Source organism: Tiliqua scincoides, chromosome 1 (genome assembly GCF_035046505.1).
Source record: "Tiliqua scincoides isolate rTilSci1 chromosome 1, rTilSci1.hap2, whole genome shotgun sequence".
In the NCBI taxonomy this organism is placed as follows: domain Eukaryota; kingdom Metazoa; phylum Chordata; class Lepidosauria; order Squamata; family Scincidae; genus Tiliqua; species Tiliqua scincoides.
In genome coordinates, this window is record NC_089821.1 from 228,437,301 (window position 1) to 228,453,071 (window position 15,771).

Genomic DNA, 15,771 nt, shown 5'->3' on the forward strand with positions numbered 1-15,771 from the left:
ACCAGAGGCAGACCATGCAGGGCTGGTGTGCATCATTTTATCCAAAAAGGGGGGGGGAAACAAAGGAGGGAAACCACTGGTAAAATTCCACAACAGAGCAGGCAGTTTACAAACCAGAGGCAGACAATGCAGGGCTGGTGTGCATCATTTTATCCAAAAGGGGGGGGGGGGAAACAAACCACTGGTAAAATTCCACAACAGAGCAGGCATTTTAGAAACCAGAGGCAGACAATGCAGGGCTGGTGTGCATCATTTTATCCAAAAAGGGGGGGGAAACAAAGGAGGGAAACCACTGGTAAAATTCCACAACAGAGCAAGCAGTTTACAAACCAGAGGCAGACAATGCAGGGCTGGTGTGCATCATTTTATCCAAAAGGGGGGGGGGAAACAAAGGAGGGAAACCACTGGTAAAATTCCACAACAGAGCAGGCAGTTTACAAACCAGAGGCAGACAATGCAGGGCTGGTGTGCATCATTTTATCCAAAAGGGGGGGGGGACAAAGGAGGGAAATTCCACAACAGAGCAGGCATTTTAGAAACCAGAGGCAGACCATGCAGGGCTGGTGTGCATCATTTTATCCAAAAGGGGGAGGGAAACAAACCACTGGTAAAATTCCACAACAGAGCAGGCATTTTAGAAACCAGAGGCAGACAATGCAGGGCTGGTGTGCATGTTTTATCCAGGAAAAAGGGGGGTGGAAGGAGGAGAGAAACCATTGGTAAAGTTCCACAACAGAGCAAGCACATATTTTGGGCAGGAAGGTTGCAGGCAACAGTAAATAAAGAATAAAGTATTTCTAAATGGGGACTCACTCTTTGTTTTGAACCAAAGGAGGGAGCTTTGTAGGTGAGAGTGGTGGCTGCTGCTGCTGCTTCTGTTGTGGTGCTCGCCAGTTCTCCCTGGCACGTGCTGCTGCTGCTGCTTCTGCGTACAGGCGGTGGAGCAGTCTCTCTCCTGGTGCCTGGTCTCTTCACAGGTGCCTGCTGCTGCATACAGTTGGCGGTGGCGGCAACTTTGCTGCTGAAGCACCTGCCTGCCTGCCTGCCTGCCTGGCTGCTCGCACGCACGCTCTCCCGCCCGCCCAACCTCCCTCGTGGAGGTGGCGACGCAGGCGCTCTGTCTCTCCCTGCTGCTTCAGGCTCCACGTGTTAACCGGAGCCAGGCAGGGAGAGACTCAGCTTGCGCATGGGCACAAGTGCTTTCAGTGTTAAGGTAACGCGAGACCTGCAAGTCTCGCGTTACTTTAACGCTATAAAAGGCCCTGCACTGTTCGCAAAGCTAGTCTTGCCCTTGCTGCCGGCAGCGAGGGAAAGACATATCGTGAGCTCGCTGGGGCAGCGCGGGCCACGGTGATTCTTCCGCGGGCCGTGTTCCCATTGGAGGTACACGACCCACCTGGGGGCCGCATGGGGACGCACCGCGGGCCGCAAGTGGCCCGCGGGCCGGGGTTTGGGCACCCCTGGGTTAGAGTACTCAGAGCAACATAGGATTCTGCTGGTTTTGCTGCAAATACAGTTTCTCTTCCGGCAGACAAAAAAAAAAAAAAAAAAGATGAAAGGATCTGATTCAGTTGCTTTGCCTTCTTATAATTTCTGGAACATGGTCAATGAAGGAAGATTTGTATCAGCCTTCTTGAAAGATCAGGCTGATGCACAGACTCTAGTGCATTCCTTCTAGCAACAGGCTCATATAACTACCCTCAGAATAATCTTGAATAATTTGTAGTCAAATATTACTTAATGAGCATTTTAGTCTTCCTTTAAATGAAAATCCCTTAGAAAGAGTCTTTCAATCTTCTGACCCACCATTGTGTCTTACACACTAAAGAGTCAATGTATTATGACCATAATGCTTTTAATCTAGAAGAATATGGTCTTTTCCCCCCACATCCAGTGAATTAATTGCGTACATATTAGCAAAAGGAAAAGGGAGTAGGAGCTGTTCTTTCAGTAAAGAATGATTTTGAGTAATGGTTCACATTCATCTGTTCAAAAAGTGTTCCCTACAATAAGGCTGTATGCAGTATAATGCAGAATGCCCCTATTATTACTATATGTCATAAAACCATTAGCAGCTAATAATGCTATTTGAAGGACAACTGAAACTGCAGAAAGAAAGCAGTAGTACCTCAAGTATCAGCAAAGCTACCTAAAAGTAATATCTTCATATGTCTTGTCTGAGGGCCCTTTTACCCAACCGCTGGGTCAGTAGTCACCTGTTTCTCCCCATTTTGGCCAAGATTCCATTTTGCTTATGGTAAACAGATCAAACAGAGGTAAACTACAGGCTCACATCAGACCTCATCTAACATTGTATAAACTAGATACAGAAAGTTCTGAGCAGTAAACGAGAACCAACCTCTGTGTTATTTTTTTTAATGAAGCTAGAGAAAAGCAGACGAAGTTTAGTACTGTATTAAGAATATTGATATATCAACTTTTCACTAAAATGTTCACAAAGTGATTTACATGGCTAAATAAATAAAAGGTTTCCAATTGCAAGAGGGTTCAAAATCTAAAAGATTCTGCAAAAGATACAGAAGAAACACAACCGAACAGCAAACCGGAAAAGATGCTGTGGTGGGGTGAAGAGGGACAGTTGCTCTCTCCTTGCTAAATACCACATAAAAAGGTGCTTCTTTGCTCAGTTAGCAGGGACTGTTGCAACATTAGCTTGGCTCTCTTTTAGCAGGTTCTTTGGCTGGCTGCAATGTGTATTTTTCCCAGTACTCCCTTCACAAGGGCAGCCTGGTGTCCTCGCTTGGAACTTCTTAGTCAGTCATAATGTCATAATGGAGGAAGTCATAACAGAGGCAAATGCAGGCAAGAAGGAACAATAGTAGATGCTAGCTTCCCCCCCCCCAATAATAAACTTTGCAAATCAATCTTTGAAAAATAGATTTTTTTTCAATGTTCTTTTCCAAAGTGCACACTTTTTCCAAGAATAATGATTGATTAGTTATAAACATTAGAAGAATCCAGAAGAATCACAATGTTTTCCAAGTTTCATAATCACACCCTTTACAAATTTTTCTCTCTCTCACTCACACACACACACACACACACACACACACACAGGTGTTCCATATCAGTTGCTTCAATATGGGATAGCAAGGTAATTGATCAGGCAAGGCCTGCAGTGTTCTTTTTTATTTAAATTTGGAGTTATACTTTGGGGACTAAACCAACAAGCGCAGCATGTATCAAACACAAATGCGATTCATCTGAACCTCTTTGAAGTGAAACCATTGAGCCTCACACTGCTTCCTTTCTAATCAATTAAGCTTCACTGCTCAAACCCCCAACTTCTCTTCCACCAGACTGAGAATTGGGAGCATCTTGTTAAGTTGTCTTGTTTTGTCATGTCTAGTTCTACTACTACTGGGATAACTCAGGAAGAAAACTACAAAGAAAATGAACCCTGTGGTTTGAAGCAGTCACATTACAGTTACCTCTGGGTACATTTATACATCACAGATTCAGTTCCTAGGATAGACCACGGTGGAATATGCTAAGTTAGAATCAGGGGAGAAGATGATTATTGGATGGTAAAGGACTCTATGGATGCAAACACAGGGGGGAACTCAGTGGAACTTTCTTCTGGGTTGACATGCAAGGCATTGCCCTGTAAGATATGCATTGCCCTCTAAAGCTGCATATCTATGCACATTTACTTGGGAGTAAACTGTATGGAATTAGCAGGACTTTGAGAAAACATACATAAAATTGGGCTGCAAATGCATTTGAGATTACATCTCAAATGATGACTAGAGCTAACATCTAATCTTCCATTTGGCTACCACTGTATCATGAGTTTATTAGCATACAATGGAATCAGACATTAGAACCTCTGTAATGTGATAAGTGAAAACTAATTTTGCAGTACAAAATGTACTTCAGATTTACCATTCCTTCGACCATTTCATAAAGGATGTCCCTTAAAGTACTGGTAATTTTTAAATGACTCAAACTACTTACATCTAAAGAATTCAAAATGATGTAGTGACAACCTATATGGATAAATAATATTAAGCTTACACTGAAACTTGCCGTGCCATTTAATTATGCAGACAGCATATGGTATCTGAACCTTCTGTTCTCCCTGGACCTTTGCTCTTTCAGCTACATAGGGTGCTTACCTCGAAATTCTAGTCCCCTGAGCTGGAAAGTGACAAGACCATTTCCAATTTCAATCAAGTGAACAAAGGCATTCAGGTAATCTGACGCCAAAATAAAACAGTCCCCAGAGCTGTAGTTTCCCCAGCGCCCGAGAATCAAATCTCCACAAAGAGACTCCTGCAGAGATCTTGTCAAGTGCTCATAAAAGATGGAGTTGAGGTTGTTATCATCATTTCCTAAAATCACAGCAACACAAAAACTGTAAAAGGGATAAGGAACAAAATCACCAAGTTTAAAAACCCTAAAAATAATTATATATTATAATTACTTAACAGAAGCTCCTCTGTAGACAGTTAGAACCATTCCCTTGGAAACACACAATATCATATTTTGAGTCAGTTCTGCTTAAATCACTTAACTACACTACATATGCTGTGACCATATTTCTTATGTTCCAGGGAGCCTAGTGAATGGTCTGAAGACACAGGATACAGAGCTGAACCCTGCAACTAAACAGGTCTTGGATGGAAGAGTGTCTGGGAACCATTAAGATCCTTTGAGCTCTTTTGGAGGAAAAGTCAGGGGGGATCTTTAATTAATGAATATTAGGGGATTTTTCTAAAATGCAGGACAGGCCCAGTTGCCAGTGGATCAGTTGTAAATGCAGAACCCTAATGAGCACCAGAGAGCTCCACTGGATCACTCACAATAGCAGTGGATAGGACACTCTCCAACACTGAAATGAATGGAAACCCCCACCTGCTTATTTATATGGGTGCTCTACAACAAATCTGAGCCTTGGACCTCCACCACTCTGGCTTATTAAAAACAACTGGAGTTTCTGTATTCCATATGTTTAAGTAAGGATGTTACCTTAATTTAACTGTATGAAAAAATGTAGTTAATAAATAAAAGCATTGAACTGTACTTACTTCAGGTTTTAGTAGCTCAACAGCAAATGTTTCTGTTACAGGACACATAAGTTTAATTCTCCAGTTTCACTCATCATGGATAACCAACCAAGGGCATTATTGAATGAACAAATTGGCAAAGATCAAAGTCCAACAACAATACTGAAATTCCATTGAACAATTCCATAATAGCTTTACTGAGACCAACTAAGGGCGCAATCCTAACCAACTTTCCAGTACTGGCATAGCTGTGCCAGTGGGGCATGTGCTGCATCCTGCAGTTGGGGGGCAGTCACAGAGGCCTCATCAAGGTAAGGCACTGTTTGTTCCCTTACCTCAGAGTTGCATTGCACTTGTGATCTAGCTGCCAAGCTGCATAGAATTTTCCCTCGGGTTAGGTTTTAAACAAGAAAAAAAAAGTGAGAAGGGGAAGGAAAAGATGTTTTTATTGGAGGTCATAGAAGAAGCTCTGTCTGCAGCATGCTACAGCTAATTCCGATGAAGAGATTTGCAAAACCCGAATGGTATATCAGTTTTGTGAGTTCTAGTTGGTCCCAATGAAGTTACTATGATGCGTTTTTTCATTTGGATTCTTTCTAACAGACCAGCAAGGCTCCCCTCTCCACTTTTATTTTTAATAGTGAATTGCAATTGTCCATAATTTAGCCTTTAGCAAGTGAGTTGGATTGCTCAATAGACCACTGCGACAAGTTTGCAAGTCACTTTGCAGATAAAAATTGCTGACATTTTCCATGATTTGGACTGAAATCATCAGTTCTGAAAGTTGTCCCTATGGCCTTTGTCCCATTATTATGGACTCTTTTTACCTTATACAGTCTGAGGACATAGAGAGGGTTCTCTGGCGACTGAGACCGTCTTCATGCCCATGACAAGAATGGGTGTGTAGTTTGGGACATGTACTAGGTGGTTGGATTCTGTTGGACTGCTGCTTTGACAACTACCATTCATTTCTGGACCCAATTCAAAGTGCTGGTATTGACCTTTAAAGCCTTTCACAGTTGGAAACTAGGTTATCTAAGGGACCACCTTCTCCCATACATTCTGGTCCACCCTCTTAGGTAATTTGAGGGATCTCTCTTGAAAGAGCCACCCTTGTCCCAAGTTAGAGAGATGGCAATGCAAGGGTGAGCCTTCTCTGTAATGGCACCACAATTCCTTACCAGGGGAATTAAAAACTACACCCTCCGTCATGGCTTTTTGGCAACAGCTCAAAATGTTTTTGTTTTGCCAGGTATTTGGGTGATGGTGTTGGTGTCTGCCCTCTATGCCTTTATGTGTGGTGTTTCATTAAGCAGCCTTGCTCTGGTCCAGATAGCTGACCCCCAATTATTTTTATTGATTACTGGAATTCTGTATATTGTAAATTTGTTATTTTTATGGAGCTTTGTGAACTGCCTTGGACATCTGCTTAGGAATAGGGAAATTGGGATATACATTTGTTAAAGAAACAGACAAACAGACTGGAGTAGGCAATATGCTCACCATGGACCACAGTGAACACCAGCTATGGATTCAGACCTGATATCCACACTGGTGTTCACATGCAGTGCTTTAATCACTATCACATTTCTCCATTCCTCAGCATGCATAAGTGTCCCTACCCACCTTGCTCTTAGAATGATCAGCCCTCAGAGAACTGTGAAGTCTAATTCACAAGTCTAAGCATCCATGAAGTGCAGATAGTGTGCTAAAGGCAAATTAAAATGAGAACCTAAATATATGTGATTAAATGAAACGAAACAAAACCTTCCACCTGTGCCAAAACAGTGTCATACAGTCTGACAGTGCCAGTCAGTTTGAATTCTCTTACCTAATTAATTAACATAGTTTGGCTTGGTCAGTGCTTTTATTTTCTTGGTGCTCACCATCAGGCGTTTTAAAGTCATTTAAAGGCTATTCGAAGTCCTTCAACAAGTAGATGTGGAAAACTTTTCGTTTTGAATATTCTGATGAGGACTGAATGTGAACCAGAAATCTGGGTGCAAGACAATGTCGTGTACCTGATTCTGTTGTTTGATTGTCCTTAAAGAACATATCCATAGCACTATCTATATCATTATCTATCTATATTATGGCACTATAAAATTCTAAAGTCACTATTGGCTACTGTGAGATTCTTGCCATACTTCTGTCTTCCAACAAAAATACAGGAGTCTTGCCAGCCTTTGCATTTGGTCACTGTCTTAAAGATTTTTCCTGAAATGTGCCTAACCAACTCTAGAGTTACTTCTCTAGGCCTTTCTAGAGTGACTGCACTTTACCATCAGTGCAATCGTATCAAAGTGTTCCGTAGGCGCAGTGGTCCCTGCGTCGGCCAAGGGTGTAGCAAATGTGCTGTAAAGCATGTTTGCGGCACCCAGAGAATAAGCAGCGCCGGCAGGGAGGTCTGCACTGCCCCATCAATGCTGCATATTGCCACCAGTGGAAAGAGCTGCACCGTGTGGCGGCAGGGCAGCAGGATATGGAACAGGGTGGGGGGCATTTCTGGGCAAGGGGAGTGCAGAAATAGGGGCAGATCAGGCCTGGGAAAAGACAGGATTGACATAACAGACTTCCACCATATCCTTTCCTCCCTCCCGGGCCTGAATGCCCTTGGGGGTTCTTGGACTTGCACCAGCTAAATAGGTGGCACAGATCTGAACAAACTTATCTGGCACAGATCTGGGTTTGACTTATTTTGTGTGAAAAAAGCATTTTCCTGAAAGGGATATTTTTCCTTTAACCCTATTAACACCCCAGCCTGCCCAATAGGCTACTCAATGGGCTAGTAAATACCCAATGGGCTTTACTAGGTATAAAGAGAAAAATATCCCCTTCAGGAAAAATGCTTTTTTCACGCAAAATAAGTCGAACCCATAAGCCACGTGTTCAGAAAGCATTTTAAAATGTAAAAGGAAACTGAATTTATTTTACATACTTAACTACATGTACAATAAAATGTGTTCAAGATTTTTAATCAGGTCACCTTCATAAACACAAATAAAATAAATCCTATTCCATACCTGCATCCTTTTCAATTTGAAGTGCCAGTCTTGTATTAGAATGGTCCACTCGTTTTGTGCTGGAAATAAAAAGATGCTTACAGATTATCCTGGTTGAGCAACAGGAATGATTTCCAGTGTCACGCTGTACAAGTGAGGGTTTACTTATTATTGCATTTTTATCCCGTCCCACATACTAAGATACTGATTTTTAACCAGTGAGCCAAGGCACAATTTAAAAAATTCTCACAACATTGCGTAGAAAGACTGAGAAAGGGTCCATACATGTTTCATCCCTGAATACAACTGTACTCAGTTTAAGGGGGAACAAAAGCACACTAGCCACCTGCGTACTGATGCCTTATGTGGCCAGGCCCCTTACTGAATAAAGGGATAGTTTCCACTCATGATTTGAAACATCAGCCACTCACATTACAAATCACAGTGAGAAAGTTCTCCTTCAGTTCAGCACTTGCCTCTGTAGGCAAAGTGTTGAACCTGGGGCAGCAGGGTTTGTGGCCACAGATCATGTGCATTAGGAGACATATCTAACTGGTATGTGCTTGTTCCCCTTACACTATACTATGTACTATATTTCAGTCTTACAATCTTCTCTGCGTACCTATAAGGCACCTACTTTGTGTGTCAACTGGATTCCTTACTGTCTAGGATTGATTATTTCAAACAAGTGGGGTATCTCACATAAGAAGCCACCTCTAATAGATATCATACCTCTTGCATTTATGTGCAATCTTATATTTATATCTTTCATTAAAATTTGCACTTGTTGCTAATTCTAACTTGAAAGAAATACTGTCAGTCTCCCCACTTTACATTTAAATAGTATCAAATATTACCACAGAAATAATTTTAAAATGCTTCCCATACCAAGACATATGAGGGAATAAGCCTTACTAGGACCATAGAAAGGGGGGGGGGAACCTCTGCAATTCTATTTCCAGCACATGAATTCTGAAGGCTATCAAAATTACAGTGCAGGGTATCAAGAGAACCACAAATGCCACTGCAATAACTATAAAGACAATCTCAAATAATTTCTGTAACTGAGCTTATGGTTCAAAAGGCATGAAGTACAGAACACTCTCTTTTTTGTAGGTTCCATCAACAACATAGCTTCCCTTTATCTAGATTGGGTGCTCCCAATGTTGCCTGAGACCTGAGCAAGTCAGGAGTCTTGTCATGTATTCCAGCGATGAGACAGAAATGGCAGCCATTTTACTCATACTGGTCGAGACCAACTAAAATCGAGACGAGTAAAAAATATTCACTACACAGCCTGCAGTACTGCAAGCAACAGCTATTGTACTGTTACAATGGTTCCCAGGGCCAATCCATACCTCTCAATTAGGCCATAAAGCTAAGAAAAAAAAGAGATGGGTGCGGCATGGAGTGACACATTCCCAAACAGAAAATGATGCTCAAAAGAAGCTTCTGCCCTTCATCTACTTACACTGTAAATTATACAGATATAGAATTATGTAGCAACCGTTACCCTGCACATGACCAATCTTGTCTGATCTCAGAAGCTAAGCAGGGTCAGGCCTGGTTAGTACTTGGATGGGAGACTGCCTGGGAATATTGGGTGCTGTAGGCTTATACCATAGTCTTTCAAGACTGAAGGTTGCCAACCAGAATTACGAACTTAAATCCTTTTTAGGACCATGGGCCAGGTGGATATATCTTTTTGGGACTACAGGCTGGATGATTTGGGGGATAGCCTGAATCTGGCCCATGGGCATAGCTTACCTATCCTTGCTCTAAGGCAGAAGTTCCTAAGTGTGTACTGTGGGGCTCGAGGGTGCCACAGAACACTCACAGGGGTGTCACACAGTTCTGCATGGCTTCTTCTTCCGATGCGGCATGGAATTTCACATGTTGTTGTCCCATCAAGCCAGGAAAAAGAGGCCACACGCGTCCTTGTCAGTGTAAAGGGCAGCATGGACACAGTAAGTTTGGGGACTATTGCTCCAAGGTATACAAACACAGTGGGCCCTCCTTATCCGCGGGTTTGGCACTCATGGATTTGACTCAATGTAAGTGCTGGCCCATGCTGGAGGGTCTCACATGACTTTTTGGTCATGTCTGGAAGGTATTCTGACATGTGGGGAGGCCATGCGCAGCTTCCCTGCACCTCAGAAAGCATCGCAGAGGCATTTGAAAGGCACTTTTGGTTTTTGTTGAAAACGAAATGCCTCTGGATGCCACTGGGAGCATTTTGAGACCTGGAGAGGCCATGTGTGGCTTCCCTGTGCCTCAGAACACCACCTGGACACAACCGGAAGGCACAACCGGAACGTGGGAGGTTCTTTGACGGCTTTCTGTGAATCTAATTATCGACAGAAATCAGTATCCATGGGGAAGGGGGTTCTGGAACAGATCCTGCAGATACCCCGCGAGGCCCACTGTAAACACATAATGAATGAAGAAGCCCATGCAACATAGTGGCTGGTGATCAACATAATCTCTGAGCTAGAGACAGCACTTTCCACTTTCCTATAAAGAAGATAAATTTAGAGGAGAGTCGCATTTTCAGCAAAATAACTCTGTCTTAGCAGTCTAACATATGATGGTGTTTCATTTATCCCTTTGCAGTTGAAGTAGCCTTTTGAAGATTAAACTTCCCAAAGACTTCTTGAAGGTAACCAAGCATTACTTTACAAAATAAGTTTATAGAGGGAGGCGAAATGGGTAAAATACTCTTCAGACTCTTCAGACTCTTAGGGTGCAAGCCTAACCAACTTTCCGGCACTGGCATAGCTGTGCCAGTGGGGCATGTGTTGCATCCTGCGGTGGGGTGGTGGTGGTAAAGAAGACCCCCTAAAGGTAAGGCAATGTTTGTTCCTTACCTCGAAGCTGCATTGCCCTTATATCAGGGCTGGAAAGTGGGTTAGGACTGCAGCCTTATTGAGAGTCATCAGACTCTTAGTGTGCAGCCTCACTTCACACATCAACATAAAGAGAAGAAATGAAATTTACAGAGTGGCTTCTGTTGTATGTGTTGCATCTCCATCCCCATCCATCCTACCATTCAGATCAAAATGGGTCAACATGGGAGATTAATCTCAATGTCATAAAAAGTAATAAGTGAAGTGGACCTAGCGGTTCACCAAAAAACACAAACCAAAAACCCCACCATCTCTGTAAAGAGAACCCAGAACTTTTCCCCTATCTTTCTTTTAAATATTTTAACCCCTATTTCTCCAAGCAATTAATATAACATGACTATAGTACAACAAAGTTCAGAGAACCCATTTCACTACTAACATTTAGGAAATATGAAGTAGTTTAGCTAAGGGACATTCACAAAGTCTATTTTGGACCTTAAAACCTCCACACAATTATGGCAGCTGGATTGCTGCAACTTGTTAAAAGCTAGAAGAATCTGTACAGTATTAAAATTCTAATATCCTCTATTCTGGACTCAGCTGCACATTCACCCTTGGGCTTTCAGCTGTCAACTAGGATATCTTTTAAAAATGAACTTCGGGGACTACTGGGCAATCTGGGCTTTTCTCCAGTGGCTTCTTACTTTAAATTTTGTTCTTACCACTCAGCCAGGGTGATAATTAGCCCAGTAATTGAATTTCTTCCTGAGTGGCATTATTCCACACAAGCTGAGTGCAGGTCCTTTGGTGCTTGCCCTGAAGAGTATGTGAAAATTGTGCGCATCTCCAGCAAGAAACTAACTAATTCTGAAAGACAACACTACATTTTAAAGTGATTTTACTACTTCCTGCTCTCTCTCAAGGCCCAGAAAGGTAAATGGGAAATGCCCAGGTTTATGCCTTATATCATCACATTACTGTATTAGTATGTTACATTATAGTAATGAGACGTCTCTGAAATATATTGCTAATATAAAATATCAGTACCTCATTTACGCAAGTCTAGCACCCAGAAAAATCTAGCCATCTTAGTTCCATATTCAGATACCTGTTAAAAGTTAACAGTCCAGATTTCTTTCTAAATATCATCATGTGTGAAGGCCAATTGTGATTACACTGGAAGTAAAAAAAACTCTGCACATGCTCAACAGCACCTTGTTATTTACTATTACTTCATATATCCCAGATTTGATCACAGGTGTTAAAAATAACTTGTGGAGTTAAGCCCTCACTTATACTGAGCTCTACCTTTTTGAAAAGAAATGTTACTAAGTTTGTTCTCAAATGGATTATTCATATTTTTTTTCTATAGCTTGTACTGCTGAGTAGGTACCTCTCTTTCTGTCTCATTCCGCTCTTCTTTCCCATTCAGCATTTGAGCTCAGGGTCTTGGCTGGCTTATAAAGACTTGTTCCCTCTGAGGAGCTTTACTGTGCTGCATCTTCAAGTCATTCAATGAACTGAAATTGTACGTCTCTTCATTTGGCAAGGAACTACTGACCAACAGTTCTTGGATGTGCTCCCAATTAATTTTCACAAATGTGGCTTCTGTTCAAAGTGCATTATGGGCTGACACAGGCAATAGTTCCAAAGAAGGACTATGGCAGCAGCTAAAAGAGAAGTTGTCTGATTTTTTATTTTCTTTTTGGAAAAGAGACCCTGAATTATTGTTTTTCCATTTCAGTTGTTCTTTGCATTATCTTGGAAATTCCAAAAGCTTTTATTGTTTATTTTCATTTTTGCCTGTTCTGGCAGCCTCCTCAATATTCACGTTCATCCTGCTTTCCCCTGCATATAACCTCTATTTCCTAGTTCTCAATCACAGCTTAACAGTTTTGATGTTTTTGTTCAATCAATGAATCATTTTGTTTTATCTTCTGATTAATCAATTTCTAGTTAATCATTAACCCGGCCCATAGATATACACATTTGTTCCCTGTTCCACATATGCAACATTGGGCAGAAATGGCTTAAGCAGATTCTAATTCACAAAAGCTGATGCTATAGGACACTGTAGGCCTGAGTCTTTAAGGTATTCATTAATTGACAGTCTTAATGTTAGAAATAAGCATGAAGTGGTCTTTCACTTAAAAAAGACAGGTAGGGGGGCGAGCAGTTTGGGACTGCAGTGCATGAGGAGGGGAGTTAACATTTTCTCTCTGCATTGTTTTTGCAAATACCCTCCCCTGAATAGTAACATATCTTCAGGATAAACTGAAGTACACTATGGGGGGGGGAGGGGATTTTCAACAGAAAAACATAGCAAAGGGAAAGTGTTGACTCAGTTTCCTGCATACCACAATCCCAAACTGCACTGTGTCCCCTCTTCCTCAGACTTGCTGTTCTACATCAAAAAGTTGTTCCAATTTACTCCTTGTGTTAAGCTCATCATTAATGCTTGGCCCTGAGACCTTTTATACCCCAACAGTGACTATCTCTACAGTACGTACAGCCTCTTTGCACTGTGTGGATGCAAATTGCCAACTACTTCTCTGAATCTTTCACCTTAAATCAAGGGTCTGACAGCTTTGCAGAAGGCTTCTGGGGTCAGCTCAGAATTCATTCAAATAAATACATCTACAATGAATGTGCCAGAAGGTTTTAATGGCTGGAGCTTTCTGCACTAGATGGAAAAAATCACTTAATTGTACATTATGGGCAGTGGTGGGATTCAAATAAATTAACAACAGGTTCTATGTCCTAATGAGCAATGAGCAACTCAGCTTCAATTGTTTGCCGCAAAGGAAGTTGAAAGACTATGGCTGCACTCCTATACTGTACAGTACACACTTTCCTGGGAGTAAGTCCCATTGAACATAATGGGACTTACTTCTGAGTAGATAGTCACAGGATTGCACTGTAACTTTAACCCAATGTCTAAATCCAAATTGCAAGGCTGCAATTCTGTCCTCTATAGTCATACTTACAGGCCTCTGGCCACTAGTTTCCAAGGAGGATAAACATGCGGCTGAAATGCACACTTCAAATGGACATTTTTTCTTGAATTCTCAAGGCAGTTGTATAATGAAATCAGGAAGGCACCAAGAAGAGGAGGTGGGAACTGCCAGGGCTCCAGGTTACCAACCTCTGGAGACACCACAGCAGCATAGCACCTTCACATCTGCACAAACCAACTTGCTGCACTGGGCTTTGAGCTGGGCCACCTTCCTTCTCAGTGGGAACTTGGTGATTTTTACCAGAGCAGTCAATCCTCTCAAGGATCTGGTTCACTTTTAGTGGTGAACATCTGGTCAGCAAAAGTGCACTGAGCACATAGTCTGACACCTCATCATCAACCAAAAGCAACAACAGCATAGTAACATCTTTATATCTCCCCTTCTTTTTTGTTCTATTACAGCATTCCTCAGCATCTGCCTCTCGCCTGCTGTACCATTTTGCATGGCCCACCTCTGGGAAGTACAACTGGAAGTAACTGGAATGACTTTATCACCAGTTATTTCCATACTAAGAGGCCAGACATGATGCAACAAACCACAGTAAGAGGCTCAGGCTACAATCCTATCCACTTTTTCCTGGTAGTAAGTCCCATTGACTATAATGGAACTTACTTCTGAGTAGACATGCATAGGATTGGGCTCCCAGAGTAGATGGGAAGGCTTTTTTGAGTGCAAGAAAAGCAGAACTGAGCCTCCTACCACTGTTTGTTGCATTGTATTGCTGGTCTCACTGCTAGGCAGTGGAGGTGGGGGGGGTCCTGCCATGAGTACCACTGGGCACCACCTCAAGTACCACTGGTGGTATGAGTACTACTGGTTGAGAAATGCTGCTCTATTGCTTTTACCACCCAGCCCCAAAAAGAATTCCAGTGAATGCTAAAGCTTCCCCTTCCAACTCTGCAATCCAATGCTCAGAATCCATCTACTCAGAAGCCCAACCATTTCAAGGGGAGTTGTTGACTTCCAGGGTTTGAGAGAGTAAATCACATTATATAGTCAATTGGGCTTGCTTCTCAGGTGTGAGTAGGATTGCAGCCTAAGGGCTATCCAACTTTCCAGAGCCAATGCAGCCACATTGCAGTCCCGAGGTAAGGGAACAAACATTCCCTTGTCACATGGAGACCTCCAGGACTTGGTGCTGGAAAGTTACAGTTAAGAGGACTTAGGACCCAATCCTATCCAATTTTCCAGTGCCGGTGCAGCTGTACCAATAGTGCATGCACTGCATCCTGTGGTGGAGGGCAGGGAACATTTGTTCCCTTACCTCAGGGCTGCATTGTGACTGCACAGGTGCTAGAAGAAAGCCTCACTGAGCACAATAAGACTTACTTCTGAGTAGACATGCATAGGATTGTGCCCTAAGGCTGTAATCCTACTTCCACTTTCCTGGGAATAAGCCCCATTGGCTATAAAGAGATTTACTTCTGAGTAGATATGCATAGAATTCTGCACAAAAGCTTCAATCCTATCCACACTTTCCTGGGAGTAAGACCCATTGAACACAATAGGACTTACTTCTGAGAAGACCTGCATAGGATTGTACCCTTAATGAAGTAATGTTTTGTGCCACATTCCTGCCTTTTTTTAACCTGAAGAATTTCAGCTGTGGGAGCATTGCCTCTATGTGTCTGATAGTGTATTATACAATCGTTGTGTAACAACGCGTTGTATTGCAATGAAAAGATCCCAGGCACAAAACTGCATTCCCAAACCCCAAGGATGAAAACCAACCCCATGCTGCAGTCCTGTGCTTGTGGGAAGTAAGGGCACAATCCCTATGCCTGTCTACTCAGAAGTAAGTCCCATTATAGTCAACAGAGCTTACTGCAGCATGAGAGCCCAAGCCTATGCATGCCTACTCATTATAGAGTCTCAT

The 15,771-nt window shown here is 42.4% G+C and overlaps 1 protein-coding gene across 1 annotated transcript in view; it reads right to left on the reverse strand.

Annotated features, from left to right (window-relative positions):
• PCNX2 (pecanex 2) overlaps window positions 1–15,771 on the reverse strand; it is a 150,043-nt gene that overhangs the window by 34,658 nt on the left and 99,614 nt on the right. The window contains exons 24-25 of the mRNA XM_066611442.1: window positions 8,054–8,112; window positions 4,140–4,355 (exon numbers count right to left, since the gene is read on the reverse strand). Coding sequence (XP_066467539.1) covers window positions 4,140–4,355; window positions 8,054–8,112 — 275 coding nt within the window. The remainder of the gene's footprint in view (window positions 1–4,139; window positions 4,356–8,053; window positions 8,113–15,771) is intronic.